Source organism: Leguminivora glycinivorella, chromosome 19 (assembly GCF_023078275.1).
Source record: "Leguminivora glycinivorella isolate SPB_JAAS2020 chromosome 19, LegGlyc_1.1, whole genome shotgun sequence".
Taxonomy (NCBI): Eukaryota; Metazoa; Arthropoda; class Insecta; order Lepidoptera; family Tortricidae; genus Leguminivora; species Leguminivora glycinivorella.
Window position 1 is genome coordinate 13,669,991 of NC_062989.1, and position 27,013 is coordinate 13,697,003.

The 27,013-nt window shown below is 39.7% G+C and overlaps 2 protein-coding genes across 4 annotated transcripts; both read left to right on the forward strand.

Moving 5' to 3' along the window:
- Nucleotides 1-4,963: 4,963 nt before the first annotated feature.
- LOC125236243 (serine/arginine repetitive matrix protein 2-like) lies at nt 4,964-22,417 on the forward strand. Of its 3 annotated transcripts, none has more exons than XM_048142929.1 (4): nt 4,964-6,733; nt 13,959-14,136; nt 14,408-14,474; nt 14,704-22,417. In XM_048142929.1, exons 2-4 carry the CDS (start codon nt 13,967-13,969, stop codon nt 21,751-21,753), a joined length of 7,287 nt encoding a protein of 2,428 aa, XP_047998886.1. In that variant the 5' UTR covers nt 4,964-6,733; nt 13,959-13,966; the 3' UTR covers nt 21,754-22,417. The 3 variants fall into 3 exon arrangements, with proteins under 3 accessions (XP_047998886.1, XP_047998888.1, XP_047998887.1); XM_048142931.1 differs by lacking the exon at nt 4,964-6,733 and adding an exon at nt 7,039-7,220; XM_048142930.1 differs by lacking the exon at nt 4,964-6,733 and adding an exon at nt 7,786-7,936.
- LOC125236246 lies at nt 21,771-27,012 on the forward strand. The gene is made up of 4 exons (XM_048142933.1): nt 21,771-23,580; nt 23,792-23,892; nt 24,768-24,950; nt 26,623-27,012. Exons 1-4 carry the CDS (start codon nt 21,804-21,806, stop codon nt 27,010-27,012), a joined length of 2,451 nt encoding a protein of 816 aa, XP_047998890.1. The 5' UTR covers nt 21,771-21,803.
- Nucleotide 27,013: the final 1 nt, after the last annotated feature.

The following is a 27,013-nucleotide window of genomic DNA, read 5'->3' on the forward strand; positions in this document are numbered from 1 at the left end:
TTCAGTTTGTGGGTTGGCGTCCCGTGGTGCGGTCGCTTACGTATTACAACTTAAAAATGTCTCCTGTAAGCTTTAAATTATTGATTAAAGAAAATTTGAAAGTTTTTAATTGTTTTATTTCACTACATGAACTTAGCAAATGTAAAAATGTTTTTTTTTTTGCTTTTATATTTGATAAAGTTACATTTTATACTTCAGTATAATATCAATGATAAGAGCAACTATGTGAACAAACAACAAAAAAGTTACTACTGGGGACAAAAATCGGCTAACGGAGGAAGCGATTTTTGTTTTGGGATATTTGCTATTGAACGAAATATACGAAATCAAATTATTCAAATTTAAAAAAATCTGCTCTAAAAGTTAGATAATTATGTTTTTTTTGTTGATGTACCTTTTGGTACTCATGCTTGTTTGTGATGAGGAGGCACACTCAAAGGCACAGATGGCGCTACCTTATTAGTCCTTTGCATAGATAAATAATTTCATACGTAAGAGCGAAGATTTTTTTTTCTCTCTATATGAATGACAGTGACATGCCTGAGCACTTGCACAGGCGCCGCCGGGCGGGATAAAATGTCAGTAATATGCCTCCTCATTGTGTTGTTTCTGAGTGAAAAAAAAACTCCCTCGTCACTTTGTAAGAACAAGAGATTATTCAAATGATTGGTATCTGACATCGAAGAGCCAGAATCAACTAACAAAAATCGGTGTCATGGCAACATCGACAAAAGAATGTAACACCATAGATAAATAAGTCTCTTTTCTCTGGTAACACGAAAAGCGCGCAGTTTCAATGTGTTTCTAGTTCCCGCAACCTACACTAGATGGCGTTAGCAGTATCGAAATGTAACGTTGGAATGTAACGCGAACATAAACCTTGGACTGCTGATGACGCAGCAAAAGTGCTTACGAGTCCCGCTGCAGTAGAAATCAACTAGTGCACTATTATTACACAAACGAGCAAACGACTTACGTAAATAATTTTGTATGTAGGGTGCATTGGGGTAATTTCGAAAGTCACAAAAATCACCATTATTTCCATTATATCAAGATTCCCCTTTCGAAATGATCCGAGCATTTCTGTGCTTCGAAATTACCCCAAAGCATCTTGTATGTATAGTGTGGTTTGACATGGGTAACATTTTGGAAAAAAATGCTATTAACGATATAGTTCGTCGTGTTCGTAACTTAGTACCTACATAAACGGGCAGACGAGGAATCGCCTGCAACACCAGATTAAGTACTTTGCCGTCGTTTAAAATAGGAGTCCCCTTGTGGCTCTGCATAAATACTATAAACGTAGAAACTTACGTCGGTCTGTCTTCTAATGTAGGTATACACTGCGAAAGCGTGGAAGGGTGAAAGTTTCGTGTTACTGGGAAACTTTCCAGAGACAGTACTTAGGTAGGTAAGGTAGTTAAACTCTGTAAGCAGGAAAAACCTTTAGCGTATTTTTAGGGTTCCGTAGTCAACTAGGAACCCTTATAGTTTCGCCATGTCTGTCTGTCCGTCCGTCTGTCCGCGGATAATCTCAGTAATCGTTAGCACTAGAAAGCTGAAATTTGGTACCAATATGTATATCAATCACGCCAACAAAGTGCAAAAATAAAAAATGGAAAAAAATGTTTTATTAGGGTACCCCCCTTACATGTAAAGTGGGGGCTGATATTTTTTTTCATTCCAACCCCAACGTGTGATATATTGTTGGATAGGTATTTAAAAATGAATAAGGGTTTACTAAGAGCGTTTTTTGATAATATTAATATTTTCGGAAATAATCGCTCCTAAAGGAAAAAAAAGTGCGTCCCCCCCACCTCTAACTTTTGAATCATATGTTTAAAAAATAATATATGAAAAAAATCACAAAAGTAGAACTTTATAAAGACTTTCTAGGAAAATTGTTTTGAACTTGATAGGTTCAGTAGTTTTTGAGAAAAATACGGAAAACTACGGAACCCTACACTGAGCGTGGCCCGACACGCTCTTGGCCGTTTTTTATTATTCTAGCCTTTCCATTTATCAGCGAGATTTTTCCTTGAATTACGTCTTGTATTGCCTTCTAATTACGCTTACGCGATAATTCAATATTATGATTTCTAAAATTCTTTGTGACCGATACTGTAAAGGTCGCAAAGAATCTTTGTGGAATCTTTTTACACTCCGATTTCCGCTCCCTCCGATGTTGACAAAGAACATGATCAATTAATTGCTTCTCTGGTCTTCCACACAACTTAGTTTCTGGGTACTAAAAAAGTGTAAAAATTAAAAAATAATTCTCTATTCTAACACAAAACTTGAAGGTATTACAGTCACTTTCCGTTCATCTAAGCACACACTTCGAATTCATCGAATCTGACATTTTGAGCATAAATTTCATTCAATTATTTTTACCCCCGGCGCAAAAACGACGGGGTGTTATATAAGTGTTTGACGAGTCTGTCTCTCTGTGCCATCGTAGCTGAACGGATGAACCGATTTCGATTTAGTTTGAAAGCTGAATTTGTCGGGAGTGTTCTTAGCAATGTTTCATGATAGGTCCACCGTGTCGGGGGTTTTTTCAAAATTTTAATTTTGTGCTAGTTGTTCGACTTGAACGTTACGCAACTGTGCAACTCTAAATATGAATGTCCCATCATTTAGTTATAGTTTATAGTAGGTATTTTATATTTCAAGCTCGATGGATGCGTTCGTAAGTGCTCTAACAATAAGTTATTTGGGGTTTTTTTCAAGCTGTGTTGCACGTTGCACCGTATAAGAACGCGCTCACTGGGCAGTAGGTAAATGAAACAAAAATGGTAATGTATAAATTTATTCTGTATTTATGTAATTTACACAATGTTTCTTGTGGTTTCAAAATTAAAAGAAAAACATTATATTACCAACTACTTACCTCGTTTAAAACGTTTTGCCAGACGAATTTTAATTAGGTCCATTACCTAATTTGGGTCATTAATTAGGAGTATTTGCTTGCAAAAATATTGGTCTTCAACGAAATAGCAAGTGTTTCTTCATGGTAAATACCTAAAAATGTTTGAAATATCGTTACTGAAATGTTAGTTAACCTACCTAAAATATTTTAATGATGATGATTAGATCCTGTTGCCCCTCATCAGGGGCATTAGGAAGGATTTCCACTGTTCCCGGTCCAACGCGCGGTAACAATATTTTAGTGAGACCCTCTTATTACGGAGTAGAAAATTAGAAATGCAGATGCGCATGCTGTGTGGGACTCGCCGTTGCTTTCCCTTCTCCTGGCGAGAAGGGGAGAAACGGCACTATCCATTAAACCCACTCTGGCGTTTCACCCTCAAACCCTCATTTCCGTTAGTGAGAGCGCTCTGATGTTTTCACCACTGCGCCTGCATACAGTTTTTATAATTATGCGATTGGCTAACAAATATTACAATCACTCCAAGCTAACTTAGCAGAGAGATATCAGATATACGAAGTGTTATCATTTATAATAAACGTCAAGTTTAATAAAGATTGGCAACGCATAAGTGTTACTTATACTCTGGTGTTGCTTATGGCCATGATGATTGCTTGATCAGGCGTAACCACAGAATATAAAAAAATAATAGTATTTAACGTAACGGCATAAAGTTCTGAAAAACCCTGCTTACAAAGCTGGCTAACTAAGGTAACTTGGGCGCCGGATTATGTAGTCATATAGAAATGTCATGTAAAAACTAGTGCCTACGCCAAATCTTGGGATTAGTTGTCAAAGCGGACCCTAGGCTACCATGAGCCGTGGCAAATGCCAGGATAACGCAAGGAGGATGATGATAGAAGGGCGTCAAAAATATTTTGAAAAAAAAAAACATAAAGGAACTGGGAAAATTAAACCGTAATTCTAAACCAAAATGAGCCCGTCAAATCATTTATCAGGATTGCTGTATGACGAATGGCGGAAAGAAGCACTTTGTTGATGGCGATGTCGAAAAACTAACTAACAATAAGACTGCCGTAAATAACCACGCTTTGGCATATTCCTCAAAATAAAACTATAGTGACTTTAGGAACGAACAATCTGATTAGACCTCCATCGATATTAACGGTAATGTAGATGCTGATTACTCCGTATATTTTCCTTGAATGGGTAAATACAGGCGACTACAACACAAGGCAACCGCCAACGGACTGAGGAGTGACAAAAATAAATTTGCTTTCGCCTCCCACAGCTTGTAGCTACACATGCGCAGTAAGGCGAAGCGATCAATAGTACGCAGGTATGTACATACATAGTACGTAGGTATATTATATTTCTGAAGTGAAGCGTCAGGTCTCTTATCAATATCACACCATTTTACATATACGTCGCTCAAACGTTAACTAAAGCCCACTTGCACCAACCACTTCAAATTCCATGTAAAATGGTGGGTTAACCCTCCATTTTTTTGGTGCAAGTGGCCCTAAGTTATAGTTTGTCCTAAAAATATTGTTTTCCCCTCACTAGCTCGGAAACACGTGTTTTGGCCTTTAATACCAGCGGGTAAAAACTCATTTTATCCACTAGTGGGTAAAGTAATTTGACCTTGAATAAAGTCAAATAAACTGCTTTAAAATTGATAAAATTAGTTGAATCTAGTAATAAAGATGATTTATCACCCGTGGAACTACTTGGAAGCGGTGATAAACATGACATTTTTTGCGTTGTAGTTTCCTCGCTATAGTGAGGGGAAAAGTTTTGTGTTACACTCGGGTGCAAATGTATTTTACTTCTCGTGTGTTAAAAAATTCGCAAGTTCAGGATTCTATTCTCGAACCACTCGCTTCGCTCGTGGTTCAACTATAGAATCCTTTCACTTGCTCGTTTTTCAATTCCACGCTCGGCGTTAAAATACAACTTTGCCCCCTTGTTTAACAAATAACTATTATTGCAGAACATTATGATCATAATGGCCCAATGTTACCGCATAGATAAGCAATAGGTAATAGATAGAAAAGATACAGCTACAAGCCAAGCGTTTATTTTTCAAATATTTCACACGTGCCAAGGGTGTGGGCTTCAAATAGGTACCTAGGTTAAATAAAATCGTGCATAACTGCCCACTAATAGGTAACTTATATCGTCGTATTCTAATTAGATTAATAATAGTAAAGTCTTATCTACTAGAATTAGTAGGCACCTAATTAAGCCGTTCTTGTAACTAAATAAATAAATCGAGAGAGATCTACTCGTAGGACTCCTTAGAAACTTGGTATGGTACTTAGAATGTAGGGGACCCCCTTCTCTATCTCGATTGCTATGTAGTTTGCCTAGGCGGAAAAGCGGTAAACATTTGACCACTGTCACTACAATCTAATAGAAGAGGCAAAAACCCCATAGCATAATTTCTAAAAAACGTTTGCAGTTGTATTAGATAGATAGACGCCTGATAATATTAGCCTCTTAAAACCAGGTCCATGTTTAAAACCTCGGTTGACTCATTTTGTTTCTTATCTTATCTAACACAAGGGATAGATCGGTATCTTTCTAAGTTTTATCACCCAAAATAATAATCTAGATCTCTTCGTGTCAAGCCGAGGGAAAGAAAATGTGACACGAGAGGGTCAAAGAAGCAAAGTTCACGACTGATAGCGATTCTTATTAAAACTGTGTGTACATTAAGTAATATTAGGTATTAAAAAGTGTACCTTTCCTTAAATAGAACCTAATTGTAACCCATTCTCCACATGCATAAATAAATCATTTCATTTCATTACCTTTACTGTGCTCCGTATATTGAAGAATACAACTTATAAATTGGTGCACAATTGTTTTACCAAGTCTCTTGAAAAACTTAGCGTTTGATGAAACTACCGAAACACGAACAAAGTATAGTATTTAGATTCATTCATATACCCGCTTTCCACTTTCTTTCACATACTTACTAAAAACGAAAAAAGTAGAAAACCGGTAACAGGTAAAGAATTCCAGACATTTTATAACTGTTTTACCGTAGTAGGTAAAAGCAAGTTGGGTACAAATGATGGTATGACATGACTTTGGGTAATTATTAGTTACCAATAGGTACTTTTCAATCGTAGGTAATGACTAATGAATGAATATCGAGGATTATTCGAACTCCATGTTTCATAACCGGATCTGTGACGTGACGTATTTCTTGTGATGAATTGATGATCATTTCATTTTCTTGCCTACCTAAACATCAATAGCTAAGAAAACACGTACTGTATTTTGTAATGCAGAAAAACGGGGTCACGAATATCAACGTACGACGTACCTACCTAATCATAAATTAAAATCAATTTAAGCACGTCGCGAAACACTATCTTCTGCTTTTGCAATTCACTTGACACACGTCTGACGTTTTTGGTAAAAACTTTTTACCCTGTCAATTTGTCTTTTGACGACCAACCTGAACTTCGTGCTGGCAGGAATACTGAAACAAAAGACGTCAACGGAAAAATAAGCGCACATTCGAGAACTCTCGTGTCAACTGAAAGATTATTAGAAGATCGGCCGGCATCACAGCGTGCTCCTTTGCAGAGTGCCGCTCCGCGAATAGTCGAGGAATCCGTCGTGTGGCGCTGCCGACGACGCTAGAGCGGTGGGGCGTGGGTTACCGACCGCGGCCGCGCGTCAATCCAGTCGCCGTCCTGCCCGCGAGAGAACAGCGAAAAGGAATCGACCAGCTGCACGCAAAATGTGCAGCCACCATTATACCTAACCAACGCGCGGAGTGATTAGGATTAGTTTATTTTATATTGTTAATTTTTTAAACAGGTTAGTGCAAGTTTGTATACTCGTTATAATCAATGAATAAGCAAGAAACGATCAAACGGAAACATCAGTTGTACAATGGCGTCGTTTAATGTAGATGCCTACGCAGTGCAGATTGGATCGAGTGGATATTACAAATACAGATAGTTTATTCGTAACGGATACATGTATAAACATTGTTGATCCATATCGATAAGTGAAATTCTTACGACAAATTACACAATTTTGACCTCATAATTCAGAACATACCTACAGATATACGTTGAAAGCGTTAGCGCCAAAGAGTATGAATTCGCAGAGAGCACAAAGAGGACGCGTTACGTAATGGCGTGCGCAATTAATCAATAATGTTTAGGTTGAAATATTCTAAATAGTCCACACAGCTATCACTATAGATTTATTTCATGCGTTTTATTTCTATTTCGGCAGTTACTCGAGTGGAATAAATACTAGCAGTTACTAAATGTATTGAAATGGTTTGGAATATGAGGTATGTTTACCTGTGGTAAAATAGTTTAGCAATTCAGTCTGATCTAGAGTTTTTTTTTGTTTGGCGTATTATTAATTTTTAACATGGTACCTACCTACTTTATTATGAATCATGCCCTTTGGATATTATTAATAATAGTGAATAACTATATTTTATACTATAGTAATATTTAAAAGTATTAAATTATTGTATGATATCATATATTATACGATATATCGTAACAAAAGGTCACTTTCCAAAGTTTGTGGACTAAACGAAACCTACAGAAGAGTTGCCAGTCTCCCTACCGTGTCTCATCATATCATGTTGCTATTCTACTAGGTGTGCGCATCCGGTTTCATTCGAAATACTTTATTAAAAAATATGAACGTTATAATAGTTAAAAAATAACGAAAATATTAAACTAAATCTAAATGGTTTTTTTTGCTATCTATTGCGTTATAAATGTCAAACAACAAGCCAGGTGCAAAGTTCTTTGTTTGAAATTGTGTTGAGAAGAGGGGCCGCGTGCGACGCCATTTTGAATTCACTCTACGATGCGAATCCAGAGGCGACGGACCGGACGGACTCGATCGACACTTGAGCGCTGGCGTCCATTTTGTGGCAAACTTAAGCTCTGAACAATGATTGTTTTATTAAGTTTTGTAACGCATAAATTAAGTTTAAACAGTTAAAAAGTGTATTTGTGTTGTGAAAAAGAGATCGAGTGTAAGAAGGTATGCGTGTTTATTGATTTTTACTTCGATCTGTTCGCGACATGGTGTCGATTTTTTTTAAATCATATTTTTTGCTAATATATGAATGTATTAATTTTCAATTCAGTAATTTGCCATATTACCAAGCATAATCTAAATATCCGCATAAGTTGTCAAGCATTTCAAGTAGTAGTTTGTAGATAAGTAAATGTAATTATTTTTCACCCGTGAATCTATTGGACTATTGGAGTGGCGTGTTATTTCTAGAAACTTCTTCCTTTGGTCGTTCCATTCCCCATTTTCAATGCAGGTAGGTAATTATTTATTTCAAAATGTAAAATAAGGTATCTTTTCAGATATTTTAAGTATTTTATTAATAACAAGATTAATCGTTACTTACGTGCCTTAACATACCTAAGATGAATGATGTAGGTGCTAATGGCAAAATAATTTGATATTTGAAATATGATTTATTTTGAATCTGCAAAATATTTAGTTAGGTCAGTTAGGTGTCGTCTCGATAGAATTAAATTGAATATATAGCGGGACGTTTTATATACAAAAATACAGAATAGGTACTTACGTACAGTTTATTATTGTACCACGTAAGTATTAGGCTAGGTACCTGTACAATTTAAAACTATTATTTGGGCTTTAACATGTTACGGAAGCGGGAATGAAAATAAATTTTACAGCACCCTAAAGCAAATTACCATACAATACAGAAAATAACCAGGTACCTATTTACAATGAGTGCTTGAATTACTTATCTCATGGCTTGTCTTGGCCGGCGGTCCAGTGGAGCCGAGAGCTACTTATACGTTCTAGGGGAAAACTGAAAAGATGCCAGCTGGCACAGTGGCTGTTAATAGCCACTGGTTAGAAAGAAGCGCACTCGTCTTCATACCCTGGGTGTTGCATTTGAGTCATCTTAGCCAGCGTTCCCACTTAAGCGTCGCGTGTCTCGGGGTGCGCAACGGACGTCCGCGCCACGCCACCTGAGTGTAATTCAAAAAACGTCTCCTCAGTACATTTTGTATAGGAAGGACGTAAGACGCGCCCCAGGTGGCGTGGCGGCGGCGTGGCGCGCGCCGCGCCGCTTGGCGGCGCGTCTTACGTCCTTCCTATACAAAATGTACTGAGGAGACGTTTTTTGAATTACACTCAGGTGGCGTGGCGCGGACGTCCGTTGCGCGCCCCGAGACACGCGACGCTCTGATGTGGCCGGTCCCTTAGATGTCGTTTTTTTTTTTCTGGGAGAGTCACTGTCTGCCGGAAAGAACTGGATACCGGAGGCCCTTTTAAAAAGGTATCCAATTTTAATTGAGCATACCTTCATTTTTTGGTGATAGGTACTTTGTAGGTTTTTGCATCAGGACATAGTTTGTGAACAAAACGTGGCCATATTGTGGCATCCGGCCTTGTCATAAAATGGACACGTGTTCACAAAATGGTAGGTACCTACTTTATTATTTCCCACCCTGCATAACTGCGGCTGCTTTCTTGGAAATTCACTACAACTCACTTTCCGTCTCTCTTTCATTCTTATTTCGTAGGTATTCGTAAAATAAGAATTAAGAACTTCTTGCATTCATCATTTTGCTTTATAAAACAAAATACCTATTTGCTCCGCACAGGACTGGCAATGTCCTGGCAGGTATGCTACGTTCGTTTATCTAGTATAGTGACAGTTCCCAGATGTCAAATACTATAAATATCCCGTATTTAATTTACCCCACATATGTGTTGTCATCGATCGTGACTTAATACTTAACCGCCAACATAGCCAGCACATCATCAATCGTGCACCGTTTTATTTTAGGGTCTTAAGGTCTTGTACCTATACCAGTTGCTTCCAGCTAAAAGTACCTCGTGCTTATTATGGTAAAATTCTGACCGGGATAGCAGGTACTTCTCGCTGAAACCTGAGGCAATAGCGATAAGGAATCGGTCTGGTATTAACTAGGTGCAGCATGGTATTTTCTGCCTTCATTAAGGAAAGTGAAGTAGCTCCTGAAAACGTTAGATTAGTTGTAAAATGCACGTGTTAGTATTGGGAGTGTTTGGTTACCTACTTACGGTGGTTGCAGGTTTGAGTGCAATGGTATAAAGAAGCGTGCAAGTTCAGCGTTTTCAGCGCGTGCTAGCCTGCTAGAGTTACGAGCGCAAGTGCATAGTTGGACCAGCCTAAACTTGCAATGATTCCGATGGCAGACTTTCACGCCACGAGTTACAACGTGGTTTGCTTGGTCGCACCTTGTATTCGTAATTGGATCAAGTAAAATGGGATAGATAAAATAATAATATTTAGTTCGGATTAATGTACAAATCACAATATCTCGTTTTGTTGATGTTCGACAAGTAAACTCGATTTGTGCGATATTGGCCGAGATACTCGAGATCTCGATTAATATTTTCGAGATCTCGAACGGAGTTGGATTTATTGCTCTGACCAACTTTGAGAATTATTTTTTCCGTATCCTTAGTACAATAATTGCAATACAAACGATCCCGGGACACAAAATATTTATCATATTGTTTTTAATGCAACGATCCCGACTATCGATTCATCCGGCTTGACAACGAAACCATGAATGCCCGATACGGGATTTCGGCACTGAATAATATATGTGATACAAGTTGTGCTTGTGATAAAGCATTATAGAACCTCTGCTTCTTCACTTTATTATTATTACACGTTATCTTCTTGCTTCTGCTGGACCGCCCGACTAGGTACATCTTATGTCGATTGCTCATCCCGTTTGCTTTTGTATTTTCAACCGATTAATGGAATTTTACTTTATTAGGCCTAGCAAGGTAATAAATGACATCGTCTTGTTTCGGCACGTATCGTCACCTGTGATTTGTGAATGATCTCTTTGTTGCGCCATTGTTCTTTATGTCTATGGTTATCTACTTGTGCGTCCATTGCATTTCGTATGGATTAATAATATCTTATTGACTAGATGATATATTACTAGGTACTGTAAATAAGTAAATACTAAATAGCCTCTTATTTTAAGAGCGTCATGCTTGTTATTTCTCCCTACTTTACATTGTGGCCTGCTACTTATTCCGATAAGTATGTTTGCGGTATAAAATGGTCTTACTTCGCTTCATGTCTCGTCTCTGTACATACGCCCCCGAAAAAACCACCTTTTACCCATGGTACCACGGCTTTTGTACCACAGGGGGACTACGGGTAATTTTTTTCCCCGTAGACCCACTGTACCAAAATGGGACTACGGGTAATTGAAAAGAACTGCCTTTTACCCGTAGACCACCGCTGTCATATTTTTCGCATCGTGGCTAAAACGAATTAAGCCTAAGAAGATGTTTGCCCATTTCGCGTTACGCCTAATTGGCAGTTAGCATAAAACGCATTCAAAGTAGGCATTTCTAGCCTCAAGTTTCTTTATTTTGCCTTAAACTCGACGGAGCCCCGCTTTGCGGGGCTCCTATTTCCAATCTGTTTGCCCTTCGGGCATCTAAAGATACCTAACGAACCTAACCTACCTATCTTAATGTGCCGAATTCGCTTTTGGACAAAAACGCAACAGGCCTAAATCTAGGTTTGCCAGATTCGCATTTGGACAAAAACGCAACAAGCCTAAGTCTTAGTACGACTATTTCTCAATTGGTCTAGGCATAACGCGAATTAGTCAGACTGCGTTTTAGGTAGACCCGGACAAAAGGATAATAAATTCTATAAGTAACCAAAAAGTTTTGCTTAGTTGTGAAGGAGGCATGTCATGTGCATTGGTTGATGGTGGTGGTGGATCTACGGGGAAATAACTTATCCGCGGGTATGACCCGTGGGCCCACGGCAAGTTTCGTATTCAAAAAGATAACTTAAAACTAGAGCAGTGGGTCTACGGGGAAAAAATTACCCGTAGTCCCCCTGTGGTACAAAAGCCGTGGTACCATGGGTAAAAGGTGGAAAAAACGTATGTATTTGTAAAGTCGCTTGGGTTCATTACTATTTTACTTGACTTAGCCGATTCAGCAGTAAGAATTAGCTTATCGTTTCGGAATTGCTGGTTACCTGTTTGGTTCCAGTGGTTTGATTAATACTTAATGTCATCTTCGACGACCAATCTAGCCTAACGCGCAGTGATCCTGCCTGCTTAGCCGCGGTCCTGGGTTTGAATCCCGATAAGGGCATTTAGTTATGTGATGACCACAGATATTTGTCCCTGAGTCATGGATGTTTTCTATGTATATAAAGTACTAGCTTTTGCCCGCGGCTACGCTCGCGTTAGAAAGAGATAAAAAGTAGCCTATGTCACTCTCCATCCCTTCAACTATCTCCACTTAAAAAATTACATCAATTCGTCGCTCCGTTTTGCCGTGAAGAACGGACAAACAAACAGACACACACACTTTCCCATTTATAGTATTAGTATGGATTTGTATATTATACTAGCTTTTGCCCGCGGCTTCGCTCGCGTTAGAAAAAGACAAAAAGTAGCCTATGTGACTCTCCATCCCTTCAACTATCTCCACTTAAAAAATTACATCAATTCGTCGCTCCGTTTTGCCGTGAAAGATGGACAAACAAACAGACACACACACTTTCCCATTTATAATATTAGTATGGATATAGCGTTGTGTGAGTTGGGCTTATCGTGGGAAACAGTCAATCTGTGTAAGATTGTCCTATAATATTTATTTATTTCTCCAAAAATATTATTTTTAATGTTCTATTTTTATCTTTTTTCGTGAAAAGATGTTTTTGTGTGTGATTGTGATATGTACCCGACGGGAGCTATCCGTGTACCCGTACTTACGATAGGGGCCGTGCGCGTTGGAGAATCTGTTATATTGTGGCCTATAATAGAAAATATATTGTATACTTCGCATTGACTCTTTAGAAAAGTTATACACTTTATAAAGAAAGTGCTGTCTCCTACTGTTCAAGCACACTACGTCTGCCACCTTGTGGCGTAAATTACAAACTAAGTTGTAGTATTATATTTACATTTTGCTCACGCTCCTCTTATTAACTATAATTACAGTTTCTCTTCATGCTAGAATAAAAATCAAAGGATTTGGTGCAATTGGTCCAATAGTTTACGTTTAAGGATATGCCATAGAATATCACGATCTTGCAGACATTACGGCCGCCGGCAATATATCTAAAAATGGTATTAAGCAATTCGCCTGTACAGTGACTTTGGGTATCCACAAACATATCGACGCGGGATCGGCTTTCGCCGACCAAAAATTGCTCGTTAGTATGAAGAATTGAACATGCGTACGCATGCGCATGCGTTCAGCGACGACGACGCGAAAGCGTCTTCATACTAATGTAAATACAGTCTTAATTAACTCAACTAAACTCCACACTCAAAAATAAAGATAAAACTACGTTATTTCGTAATAAATATTGAATTAGGGATGGAATTCTAAATGGGAAAAATCATTGTACGTTACGTAATAAATAAATGGCCGTGAAAGGCGACCTGCGAACGTAATAACTAACAAAACACGCTGTCATTAGAAATTGTAAGTTACGATATATTTTCCTGAATACTTTTTAATATATTGTACCGATAACCGGCCGCGCGCTATGACGTACTTTGTAAGACTTGCTTATATAACTAAACTATTGCTGAAAAGGTGAATGTGTTATGATATGATTGATATGAAGCAGGCCAAACGAATATGTATTGTAAGATAGGTTACCTGTATTGTTTAGTAGAAACGGTTATTGGAATGTTTTTTTCCAATGGATTCAACTCATCTCTCCTTACACGTGTTTCAAATATGTATTACTAATCAACACCATAGTGTTGAACGTACTGGTGTACTGTCTGCTTGAAAGTAATATTGATCCTATCCAATTCATTAGCATCCAATGTTATTACGGAAATGAATATGAACTCTGCCGTGACGTACATTAGTAATTTGATCAAACATATATGTCCTATCAATATGCTTTTTATTTTTAAGTTTTGCACAGGTTTTTTTTATATTATGGGATTTGTTTGTATCGCTCATAGTAACTATTGATTAATTGAAATAATCTGATACGTTTCAGCTGCCAAAATGGATGCCGAGTACGACAAAAAGTTCGAGGAGATGAAGCAGTACATCCCTTTCCTGGAAAAGATGATTAAAAGACTGGAAAATACACGCAGTGGTGCTGTGAATCCACGGCAGGCTCAGCTGGACAAAATACGATCTCTGAGAGATCTTTTACTGGATAAGAAGAAAAGGTTATTACATGTTATTGTTGAGACATTTCGTTTTATTGCATATCTGTTTAGTTTGCATTTTGTGATTATTACTATAATAAATATATCTGTTTAGTTTGCATTCTGTGATTACAATAATAATACTTTTCGCGTTGCTTTGTGTTAAAGTTCCATAATATACCTATTTCCAAACAATTTACATCTACTTATATAAAAATGAACTGTCATATTGATAATGATTAACGCTATAGGAATAGTGTGGTAGTCATTTAAATCTGTTTTTTTATTTTAGGATGAAAATGGACAACTTATTAAAGTGTGAACAAGTTCTCATCAATTTGTACGCCAAAGTGGAACAGGTATGTCAAGAGAAATAATTATTTACACCTTACATTCATCTGTGTAAGAATGCCCTATAATATCTATTTATTTATTATTTATGGCTTGGCATAGCTTGTGGCTAATATAATATAATACGTCCGGACGTTAGTAGAGGCGGGTTTGATTCCCGCCTAGGCCACTGGTGGAATTAATCACTTTTTTCTTAAGTGTACATCGGTTTCACTTTAAAATTAAAATTAATTGCAGGGGAACACTTTACCGGGGATTAAGCCTGCATCTGAAGCCATTGTTCCTGCTGACAAGACAGACTTAAATTTAGCTCGAAATAAACTCAAAACTGTAACAGCTAAATCTCTTGATCCAGATACATTACCCGAAATAGCGCGGGCTACTGAAACTGAAGTCGGATGCTCTGGCACCAAAGAACCGGCATTGTTCCAGCGGAGGCCCAATAAAGGTTCCCTTTCGCCGTCTAAAAATTCTTCGAGTGAGAAATCGCCATATAAATCTAGCTCTAAACGAAACTACACGCGAGTTTTACAATCCCCGGAACGAAGTGAAAGATCAAGACTTTGGTCACCATCGACTGGACCTCCTCGGGACGAAAATCTTTTTAGCAGGAGATCACCTCCAAGACCATCACGTAGGCACTCTCCTTCTTATCATAAACGTGAAAGAAAAAAATCGTCCAAAGAATCTCATCTACGCAAGTCAAAGGATTTAAATATAACTTTAAAAGTTCCAGAAGAACGTTTGAATTCTTTAAATACAAAAGATATATTATCAAGGATAATTAATTGCAGTGAACGAGATGTCGATATAGCGACTTTACGTGAACTCAGAACGCAAATACTCGGGGAATTGAAACAGACTGGGGCAAACGAAGACATTTCAGACTTGATTTTAAAGTCGTATAAAAATAAGAAGACCAAAAAGAGCCAATCGAAAAACAAAGCTGATGTAGAAGAAGGAGAATTATCCGATAGTGAAAGTGAAGCTATAGAAAACATTTATGGGAATTTAGTTGTAGTTGAAAATGATAAGACTAAAGATACGCCCTCTAATCAGAACAAATCTGACTTGGAACAAGACCAAGTATCGCGTAAAATACAAATTTGTCTTGTTATAAATTCCGATAAAGAAGAAGCTTTACCAGAATCCAGCCAAATTCAAAATGCTGCTAGTAATCAGAAAATATGTGACCTAACCGACTTTGAAATGTTTGATGATAATAATTGTGCCACCAAACCAACCGATCGGATTCGACCAAAACCACCTGAACCAGCCTACTCAACAAAAAATAAAGATGTCGTCAAATCTGCTAGCCAAAAAACAAGTACATCATTGTCACCTGTAAAATCTAACGATATGAATTCTACAGGCATAATTTCAATAAACGACGTTGATATTGAAAAGGATAAGTCGGCAAAATACACTGGTAATATAGATATGAATGACTTTGATATTCAGGAAAATTCAAATATTAATACTTTGAATGAGAATCCTAAACCTGCACCGGAACCAGTTCCAGTACCATTCAAGGTCAATTTCTACAATTCCAACAATTCGGATGCTAACGAAATTAATACACCAAGTGATCACAATGCGAAGAATTCTCCAAAAAAAACATTAGATGCATCTAGTGAGAAACTTCCAGAACTGAAGAAATCTCTTGATAAGTCAGAAGTGGACCAAGCATCAGACAAAGGTTTAGAGACCGTGGGAATAAATAGCGAAACTACAAAAAATACAAACAAAAACGTTATTTCGACAGACAAGTCCAGTACGGAATCTATACCGAAACCAGATGCTGAAATTCCTTTACTCAATGAGCCTACAGTACAGCCTGCAAAGAAAGATATAGTATCTGAAATCGATATTTTACAAGCATTGAAAAACGAGATACTAAGCGATACCATATCCCTACCCTGTGCTGAAGCTATTACACCAGCTTTACATCAGCCCAAGGTCACAAAAGTTTCTAATGCGCAGGAGGAACTACCAAAAAAGAGGATTTCGATAGAAAACTATAAGAAAAAGTCTGTGTCTACAAATAAACCTTCACTCTTTGTAAAAACCCCTAGAACGTCGGAGTCGAGAAAAGAATCCATGAAACTTCAATCTTTGAAATTAACTGAGAAAGAAGTCGAAAGGTTTAATTTGATCTCTAAAATAGCACTAAGCGACGATTCGGACGATGAAAGAGATACAGCCTTAAAATCGCCAGATGACGAGGACTTTGCTCCCAAGTCCCCCGATATGGACATTACTGACGATACCCTAGTATCCCCACCCGTTATAATACCTGCCGATCCTGTTAAAATGGTTGTTGCAAACTCCAAGGCTGATGTTGATATGCGACAATTGCCCCCATTAATGTCTCCAAACACGATGAGCCCATTCGCGCCGTCGACTCCAAGCCAAGCTAAGAGCGATGCTATTCTCGAAGTACGAAAACCAGTGGATAAACCAGAAGTAAAAAAGCCTGTAGCTCCAGTAGATCCACGCATCAGAAAGGATGCTTTATTACCTACGCCTCCTGTTGCTTACCCTAATATGACTCCATCCCGAAATCCTGCACCCAATATGACGCCAAACAGGGCGCCGAATATGACACCTAGCAGAACACCGAACATGACCCCTGATTCTAGGTCATTTGACTTCAATACAAATAGGCCATTCAATAATGATGACAATGGCCGTAAACACGTGTATGCGCCTATGTTTCCAGCTCAAGATAATTCTAATGACCGAAAATCTGTGTGGGAGTCCTCCGAGCGCAGTCCCGCTGATACATCTAGCTGGGAAATGTCGAATGCCGACAGAGAAAAAAATTCTGGCCGTAAATGGGACGATCGAAACTCAAGAGGCAGCCATCCACAAAGAGATGGAGGGCCGAGGTCACGATTTAACGATCCTAATTACGACACTGGTTATAACAGATCTAGAAATGACAGAAATAGTAGAGATGAATATCATAGACAGGAAGGGCAACAGCAGTCCAACTATTATTCAAGATCCGACTGTCCAAGTACTCCTACACCTTCATTTGGCAGAGGCGATGCTCCTTCAACCCCGTCTCATTACTTTGGCAGGTCTGAGTGTCCTCGGACACCGAGTCATCCATTCGGTAGATCCGAATCCTCCAATCACTCATTTGGAATGTCCGATCCGCCACGTACACCAAGTCATCCGTTTGGACGTTCAGAGGCTCCTATGACACCAAATCATCCCTTCGGAAGATCTGACGCACCTATGACGCCAAGTCACCCCTTTGGAAGATCAGAAGCTCCATTGACTCCCAGTCATCCATTTGGGAGATCTGAAGCGCCTATGACGCCCAGTCATCCGTTCGGAAGATCTGATTACTCATATCCAAATCCGAGCCCAAAATATGGCAAAGCTTCGCACGATCCGAGATTAAATCGAAGCTACGATAATGAAGCAAATAGTAGTAGAAGAGACTCCGGTTCGTACAATGATCGTAATAGGTATCAGAGAAACGATCCCAGAAACTTTAATAGAGAACAAAGTGTGCCCAGAAATGAACCAAAACCTTACACTCCGGACCAGACTTATAGAAGAGATCAAATGTCGTGTCGCGAAGCTAGTGTTGGACGCTCAGTGCCAAGTGAAAATGATAGAGAACGCTTATATTCAAGAGATCGAAGTCGTGGTCCGGATAATTATACCGAGGTGAGTTCGAGACGCCCATTCCAACGTGAGCCCAGTGCGGGCCGGTCTATGCCTGACTATCGTGCGAGAGCTTCAAGTGTCGGAAGAAGTGTTAGAAATGAATTGTCAGTCGAATCACACGCGGGACGTGCTTTTACGATTGACACGAGCGTTAATAGCACTTTTCAGAAATTCCTTGATTCGCACAGAAATAATGATAATAACTTTGATGCCCGCAGACAACGCGCTTCGAGCGTAGGACGGTCATTGGTGCGTGAGTCCAGTGTAGGCCGAGCTTTGCCGGCTAATTCATTCCATAGAATGGAAGACAATAACAGAGATAGATTTAAGAGAGCACAAAGTGTAGGCAGGGAATTATCTACTACGAGAACTGAAAAGAGTTTTAAAGATTTAAAAGCCGAATTTGAGTCGTATAGGAATAACGACCGTAAATTGAATCAAGATTCACATCCAACAAAGTCTAAAGATACCACGAACTCTCGTGATCCTCGAATTCGTAGGGACAGCTACGATAAACAACCTGATACTAAGCATGGCTTGAACAGAACACAAGGTAGAGAATCGTACGAGAAGACGAAAAAGTTTAACTACAGAGATCCCAGACAACGCAAAGAACAGAAATTGAATGAGAGGTCTAATTACTCACATGACAGAAAACGCGCGGAATCTCGCGAAAGGCACAGTTACGGTATTTCTAGTGATAGTGGAATTAAAACCCCGACCATCAGTTCAGTCAAAAATTATAAAATTCCGAAAATTAAACGACCTGAACCTGAGCCACAGCCGGTCGAACCCACTAAAAACATAGCGGTCAAAATCGATAAGAAATCATCTCCATCAGTAGTGAAAGACGAAAAGCAAAAACCCGCTGTACAGGCCAAGGTTGAGAAAAAAATAAAAGAAGGTAAAAAGAAAACCGACAATGCGTCCAACAAAACAACACACGACGATAAACATAATTTAACTGCGAAAACTAATAAGAAGGAAGACGATGAAGATAAAAACGAATTATGCGAAGCAAAGTCTGAAAAACGGGTCACAAGACGGTCTGGTCGAAAAATCGAAGAAACTCCGTCATCCGTGGAACCAGAAGAAGAGGTTGTTAAAGCTCGGCCACGCAGAGTAAAAAAAGTAGTTTATGATTCTGATTCTGATGATTCTGAAAGTAAAAGTAACCCTGCTACTAAAAATACTTCCCCTAAAAAGTCTCCGACTAAAAGTAAAACTAAAAGAAATGTTATACAGTCCGGTAAAAATGTCAATCCTCAGGATGATAATACTGAAATTAGCACTAAAGAATCTTCTAGTAAAAACGAAAATGCTAATGAAGTTAATGAACCTGAAGATAAGTTGGATAGCAGTTTTGGCCTTGATGGAATAGATCTCTTTCCCGATAATATTATCAGTGATCCAGTTCTAGACAATATTAATTCACTTATAGCAGATCTTGACAATGACCTAGCTACTTCTAAATCAGGAGCGTGTAATGATCTCTTCAATGACATAAGCATCGAAACGATGTTAGAAAAAATAACTAGCAGTCCTCTAAAGAAAGAAACAAAACAGACACTAGCTGAAACCACGGAGACTGTCGATGCCCTTAAAACGGAAAGTAACAAAACTGTGTCTGAAAATAAAGATTTGTTTGATAGTCTTAAAATTGAAACCGATAAAACAGACTGTGAAAAGTCTCTGATAGTCGCTGGCGATAAAAAGGAAGAAAGTTCTAATCAAGTTACTGATGAGCAGACCACCCGTTTAAGTTTGATTTTAAAAGACACAGAATCGCAAAGTGATTGTCAATCCAAAATAATTAGTCAAACCCAGGACAAAAATGATCCTGAACCCGTCGTGTCCACATCGTTAAATGAAGAAGAATCTTCTAAAAATGACCAAAGCTTAATTAATGATAAAACTTTAGATGGTCAGTCAACGCCAGATAGCACAAATGAAGCTGAAAATATGAGTCTAGAATATTCTGAACCAACAGGACACAAGCCAGACAGTACTATTGAAAAACAATGTGAAATGAATTCGGATATTTCATCTACTCATGATGCTGAAAACAAGCCAACCAAAGACAATGTCGAAACTCCTAAGGATCCAGCTCCACAAATAGATTCCATTGGTAGTTTGTTGTCAATTTTACAAGATAAGTCTAAAATTAAAGAATTGCTTAGTATGCTTGGAGACCAATCTGGTGAAAATGAGAAAATCAAAAAGAAGCTCGAGAAATTAAGTGAAATTGTTTCCGACGAAGAAGATACAAGTGATGATAAAATTGAGGAGAACACCTCAAACATTAAGGCTTCAGAAGATAACAGTGAAATAGAACATGCTAAGCAAGATAACGAAGAGGATGTAGAAAAACTAACACCAAAAGATGATACTGAGCCTCACCAACCTTTAGCAACAAAGACATGCCAATTGTCAGATAGCAACCCTGATGCTGAAAATGAAGCTGGGAAAACAAATGATCACAGCGAAAGTAAGATAGCAAGCGTAGATAACATAACGGAAAATGTGAGCGAGGAAAAAAATGTGGAAAGCCAGGTAGTAACTGATTCAATAGAAACTAGTCAGGTTCTTGATGAAAAAGAGGTTTCCAAGGAGACATTAACCGAGGATAATTCTGAACATGAGGACAACAATGATGAAGAGGGCGTTAAAGAATCAGGTAACGTACAAACTCGTAAAAAGGTTGTCAGAAGAGGACTAAAGAGATTCAAGACTGGTAAATTTAAGAAGGGTAAGCAGGTCAAGAGTGTTGGTGAGGAAAAACGCGTGACTAGATCTGAAGCTGCTGGATTACTGGCAAAGCCTAAACTGAAAAAACCTTCAAGAGAACTGAGACAGTTGCAGGAATCTATAAAGGAAATGTTTGTAAGTGATGCAATCTTAAATGCTACCGGTATACGCATGTGTCGCCTAGCTAAAATGATAGATGAAAAATCTGAAAAGAGCGACGACCTAGAATCCAGCCAGTCCGAAGTCAGCCAGCCAGAACCGAACAAAGCGGAACCCAGAGTTGTTTTAGAAAAGGTCAAGAACATTGAAGAATCTGTTATAGAGAAGCCATTGCGTAAGAAACCTGGACCGAAGCCTAAAGGGAAACCTGCAATAGTTAGTCCGGATGAGAAAAAGAACAAAGATGAGAAACCTTTAGTGAAATACAAACCTGGCCCTAAGTCAAAGACTAAAATTCTACAGAATGAAAAAGATCCTTACGATTTCGAAACAGACTCCATAAACGAAAGTAAATCGAGTGAAAAAGGTCAAGATAGTGGTTCCGACTCAGAAAATGAATCGCTGGCATCCTCTAAGAGTTTTGGCAGCACAGAGTTGCTTGTAGAATTAAAGAAAAAACCAAAACGCAAGAGAGGCGGTGGATGGCAATCGGGTGTTATTAAACCTAAAAAGAAGAGGAAAGTAGAAGTAAAGCGCGCTCAGTCACCGCCCCGAAACCAAGTGCCCCGCTTGAACGTTCTTACACGATACCAGATTACGGCTGCTTCACTGATAAAAACTATTGTTTCTCTAAAAGTGCTTCCGAATATCAGTGTCGGTTGTGTGTATCAACTCACAGTTGGAAAGACATAGTGTTCCATTATAAAAAGCACCATCCTCATTCTGAAATTCCACTTTCCCGTATGAGTCCAGATGTAGCGAGAGAAGCCATCGAGCAGTGCGGAGACATCGATTTTGCTGCCATCAGCAAAATACCCACCGACAAATATACTTGTAGGTTCTGCTTTATCGAGTTTGGTAAAAGAAGGGCTGTATTGGAATCGTTCTTCTGGCACGTAGTAAGTATGCATACCGGTGAATACAAACAACTGTGCTCTGAATGCATTAATGTAGAGAGGTGCCCATTTAACTTGGACATTCCACCTCCACCGAAGGACGTTAAAGGGCAACTCATAGGGTATATTTGTGGCAAATGCAATTACACCCAGATATCGCTCGAGAACCTGAAAATGCACGTTATTCATCGCCATAATGATACTGAAACAGAGGTTTACACCATAAACTTCGCTGTAATGACAAAGAGTACTATTAGCAGTCTAATGAAAAGAATAACGCATTTGGCCAATACACCTCGGCCCACTAGAAGTACTCGGTCAAACCAGAGCTATACTGAAGCCAGTGATGACAGGAGCGAGGTAACAGAAAGTGAGATTGAAGCGCCGCACCCTGCTAAGACATCCAATGTCCCTGTCCTGGAAAAATCTAGAAGGTTCTCATTTAATTCGAAGATTTCGTTCGAAAACGACGATAATATGAGTGATATGTCCAATTTCGCCAACACGGAATCGAGTGTGGTCAAAGCCGAAAAAGACGAGGACGACGATATGGATGATCATTTCACAGAAGACACTGCGGTCAACGAAGAAACAGAGGCCGCTGATACGAACCAAGGAGTTTCGAGTGATATAATGGATTACCCACATTTCAAAATAAGCTTCACAGATGCTGGCAACAAAGAGTACGTATGCTGCATTAATGGCAAAGACAATCATTATAAGACGGGGTTATTAATCTCCATGAAGAAGCATGTGCAGCTCAAGCACTCTGAGATCTGGGACGGCTACTGTTTTGTGTGCAAAGTCATCGTGACGTCACAGGGTGAGCATAAATTCAGCGAGTGCTTATCGCATTACCTAGACAACCATATTGACAATTTCCCCGTTCTAGAAAAAGTAGTAGAACCTGTTGAAAAGCCTGTGACCCCTGCGGCGACACCTGAGCCTGTAGAAAGAGCACCGACGCCCTACATCAACGTCCGTCCGTTGGCAGAATTGGTCGCCCCCGTCGAACCAGCTGTAGAAGCTCCAGCGTTGCCTGTTATAGAAACCGTGGTCAGCCTTGTACCACCAGTCGCGCCACAAACGATAGAACCGCCACGTCCAAGTCCGACTTACCCAGTAATTAGAAAAGAGACCGAACCCCCCAAAGAGTACAAATATGAAGAAGCTCAAGCGGAAATCATGTCCAAAAAGCACAGAGTAATTCTCGAAGCTATGATGACTCCAGGCAAATTAGTTCAGATATTCAAATGCGCCGGTCGCTTCTGCTCCTTCACCACGGACTCTGTCGAAGACGCGTTGTTACACGCTTCGACTCACCAGCGCGTCGGAGGGACAAAAGCTTTGGAGTGCGCATATTGTGACTTTGACTCGTCTGGGAACTCTATAGACTTGGTGTCTCATGTTTTCAAGATTCACGGGAAGTGCAGAGTTGTGTGTGGGCTGTGCTTCTACCGTGGGGCAGCGAGCCAGCTGGTCGCGTCGCATATCGTTCGGGTGCACGGGTCGTCGCCAGACCGTCGCTGCGTGCTGAGGACCACCAACGTGCCTGCACTCTGCGAATCCCCTGAGGAAAATTTGTCACGGGAAAACGCTGTTCCGCTCTACATTTGTAAACAAAGTGAGTAGACCATTTTATATATCAATCACACTTGCAATATTTTGATACGGCCACGACTTACAATAGCATGTTTAAAGTTTTAGCACTCGAGGCATTCTTTTAGCTGTCGATATGGCAATTTTATTGATGTAACTATACGGCCGACTTATTTATTTAGACTGTTTTAGATTTATCAAGACGAGTTTAATATTCTATTGATTATCTGTTTCAGCTGAAAACAATGAGCCATGTGAATACAAGACCGTGACGCACGCTAAGTTTTGGGAGCATTTGACACAAAAACATGAGAACGCCGCTGGATGCATCTGCTACGTATGTATTTTAAACAATTATCTCTTACAATTTTAATACCTAGCTTTTAGAATACATATACCCGTGAAATTGTGCTTAGAGTCGTAAGTTAAATACCTACCCTTCAAAAGTATTGTTAAATACTAATATAGATTAATATTGTAGACAATGCAAAGGAAGGGATTGTTAGCATGTTCTAAAAAAAAATATATAAAACAAACTGCATGAGTATGTTTTAAGATCCCGTATATTACACAGGCAATAGTTCCTATCAATTGTAGATTAATTAAAAAGTTGATTATACAGTCCAGCTAGTACCTAATACAATTCGCTACCCTCCGACGTTGTAATCATTTGATCTTTTGATTACATATTCATATCTCAATTTACTTAAATCGTATGTGTCATCGTCTTTTGTTGAATAATTTTCCTAATTATTAACAAAAATTTACCTACTTGTTCGCTGAAGATTGTCTTTCGGTTAGCGCGATAGTGACTGGTGAAATAAAACTATGAAAACCCGTTTAAGTCACCCGTCGATCAAGAACTTTGTAAAGAGTTCAAAACGTCGGGATGTATTATAAAATCATTATACACGATATAATCCGTTTTCATAGTTTTTAACCCCCGACGCAAAAACGACGAGGTGTTATAACTTTGACGTGTCTGTCTGTGTGTGTGTCTGTCTGTGCCATCGTAGCTCCCGAACGGATGAACCGATTTAAATTTAGTTTTTTTTTGTTTGAAACCTGAAACAGTCGGGAGTGTTCTTGGCCATGTTTCATGAAAATCGGTCTACTATCTCGGGGGTTTTCTCAACTTTCTTCTGTGGTTAGCTTAGGTTTCATGTTCCCATAAGCTACTCAAAGCTAAACAAAACCCGTTTTATATTCTAGTTCTGCAACGAGTCTTGCCCCGACGCCACAGCGCTGATCCTGCACCTGAAGACCCACGGCCTGCGCCTGTACCACTGCACCCTGTGTGTCCATGGCGCTGACAACGAACCAGAACTGCTTGCGCACGCGTCCACCAAACACCCGGGCAAGACCCCGCAGGCTTACATCAGGACTATTCTCGAAGTACGTTACTTACCTCTACTTATAATAATAATAATAATAGGCCTTTGCATCTATGACTGATGATTCCAGCTGCATCCTTATGTCACTTACCTTCGTGGCTGTATAGCCCAATTCGAAAGAGGATCCCTCGTCCATACCACACCTCGGACACTGGCGATTAAATATATGAAAGAGGCGCGTTCCTAGCACACAGTCTAAGCTCGTGTAGGTGAACGCGTACTATGCTTGTATGAGTGCAATATGACAGGTCGACTGTTCGCGTTTTTGACAGACGGTAACTTTGAGGTAACCGAGAGGGGGTGGGCGGCACTTTCAGCGGGGAGCGGGAGTGGCCATACTGTATGATAATACCCTTTATTATACTGTGTCGTGTCCATACACACGGCAGGTACCTATATGCTCCCCCAGACCCTCTGGCACAACTTGCCTTGTCGCGCTTGATTTAGGTATGGACTCGCGCGCGACAAGGCAAGTTGTGCTAAAGGGTCAGGTGAGAAGGGGTTAGAGGCCTGCTCGTGACGCCTCATGCGTTTATCATTTAAAGAGGAGAACCAGGAATCGTGATTGACCATCATGGACAACACGACGCCACGTGGTTCGGTCTTCGGCCAGTCACTGCCACTGGTTGCATGGAATATCAAAGGTGACCATGCTTCAGGCCTCGGATACCGGTTAAATTTCCAAACCGTTATCATATACTTGCGGCAAAACCTTTAAATTTCGTTTTCGCTCGAAAAACAGCTATTTTTAAACCGGTTTTTAGGGGAACGCTTTCATAAGGGTTTCGTTCGATTAACCGGTTTAGAACAAAATAAACCGGTTTATTCCGCAGCATGATAGGTAATACTGTTCTAACCAAACAAAAAGTCGCTGCGTGAACGTAGGTATTTACGCGGCGTCTCGCCACTCGTCGAATAAACCGGTTTATTTTGGTTCAAATAAAATGTTCTCATAAGGTTGTCGTTCTTTACAAAGTTCGGAGTAAAATCGAAATAAACCGGTTTTAACCGGTAAAAAATAAACCGGTTCCGAGCCTTGCCATGCTTCACGCAATCTTTAAAGCGCAGCATTGGCCGCCCGACGTAAACGAGTCTGCTCCATTCGATACACTTATAAATCGTGTCATTCTATAAGGCGCGTGCTTTGATTCATAATTTTCATAAATCATAATCAAGGTTCGGAAAGTCAGTCATTTTACGCTGTTCCGTACTAACAGTCTTCTATCTATCTACCAGATAACAGGTAACATACACTAGAGAAATCGAGAAAACGGGTACCTCAGCGATCAAGGTGGTGCAAGCACACATTGCTCCAACTGAAAGTTGGTCTAAGGCGCCTTCAGAGATAACATACACTACAGAAATTTCGACAGGTACCTCGGCTGTCGAGGTAGTGTAGCGGTCCAACCTTCAGCCGCGATAGCCGGAGACTCGGGTTCAAATCCCGGCTACGCCACCAATGGGCTTGATCGCTTTCTTTCGTGTATGGTGTCTATTTTAGTATTTTAAGTTTATGATTAATATGACGTTAAAGCTTATATAAAACACGCATACGAAACGAGCATTTAGTAATGAATGTAAAGGGAATAGAGGCTGCCACAGCATCAAGTTGCAAACTGTTATAATTGTGAGTTTAATGCCTGATTTTAATGTTAGTTTTTCTTTGTTTTTAGAGCGGCAACTCCAAGAAGATCTTGCCTCTGGTGGAACTCAAAAAGGCAGCCCTTGAAGCTGAAAATGTAACGCCAAATCAAGACAAAGAGAGCCCGGTGAAAGAGGCCGAACGCTCCATCGAACTGGAAAAACTTATCGGTCCCCTGCTTGACATGCCTACCGCCGAACCAGAAAAGGAAGCTGAACCCGCTACACCTATTTCAGAAGTCCTTGCGGAAGATACCATCGTGGATGACGCTATAGCGAACCTTCTCGAAAGTCCAGCCACAGCAGCCATGGCTACATTAACACCTGTGCCTTCCCTTCAACCACTCACAGTTGAAGCTCCTCCGAGACCTGTCACGCCAGCTCCGGCGGCCAATATATCCCAGCAGCTAACCCCGTCCTGAA

Coding starts and splice junctions, on each gene's coding strand:
- LOC125236246 (XM_048142933.1), top strand. CDS start 21,804: ATGAGTCCAGATGTAGCGAGAGAAGCCATCGAGCAGTGCGGAGACATC. Junction 23,581..23,791: donor GCTCTACATTTGTAAACAAA/GTGAGTAGACCA, acceptor TATCTGTTTCAG/CTGAAAACAATGAGCCATGT. Junction 24,951..26,622: donor ACATCAGGACTATTCTCGAA/GTACGTTACTTA, acceptor CTTTGTTTTTAG/AGCGGCAACTCCAAGAAGAT.
- LOC125236243 (XM_048142929.1), top strand. CDS start 13,967: ATGGATGCCGAGTACGACAAAAAGTTCGAGGAGATGAAGCAGTACATC. Junction 14,137..14,407: donor TTACTGGATAAGAAGAAAAG/GTTATTACATGT, acceptor TTTTTATTTTAG/GATGAAAATGGACAACTTAT. Junction 14,475..14,703: donor TGTACGCCAAAGTGGAACAG/GTATGTCAAGAG, acceptor AATTAATTGCAG/GGGAACACTTTACCGGGGAT.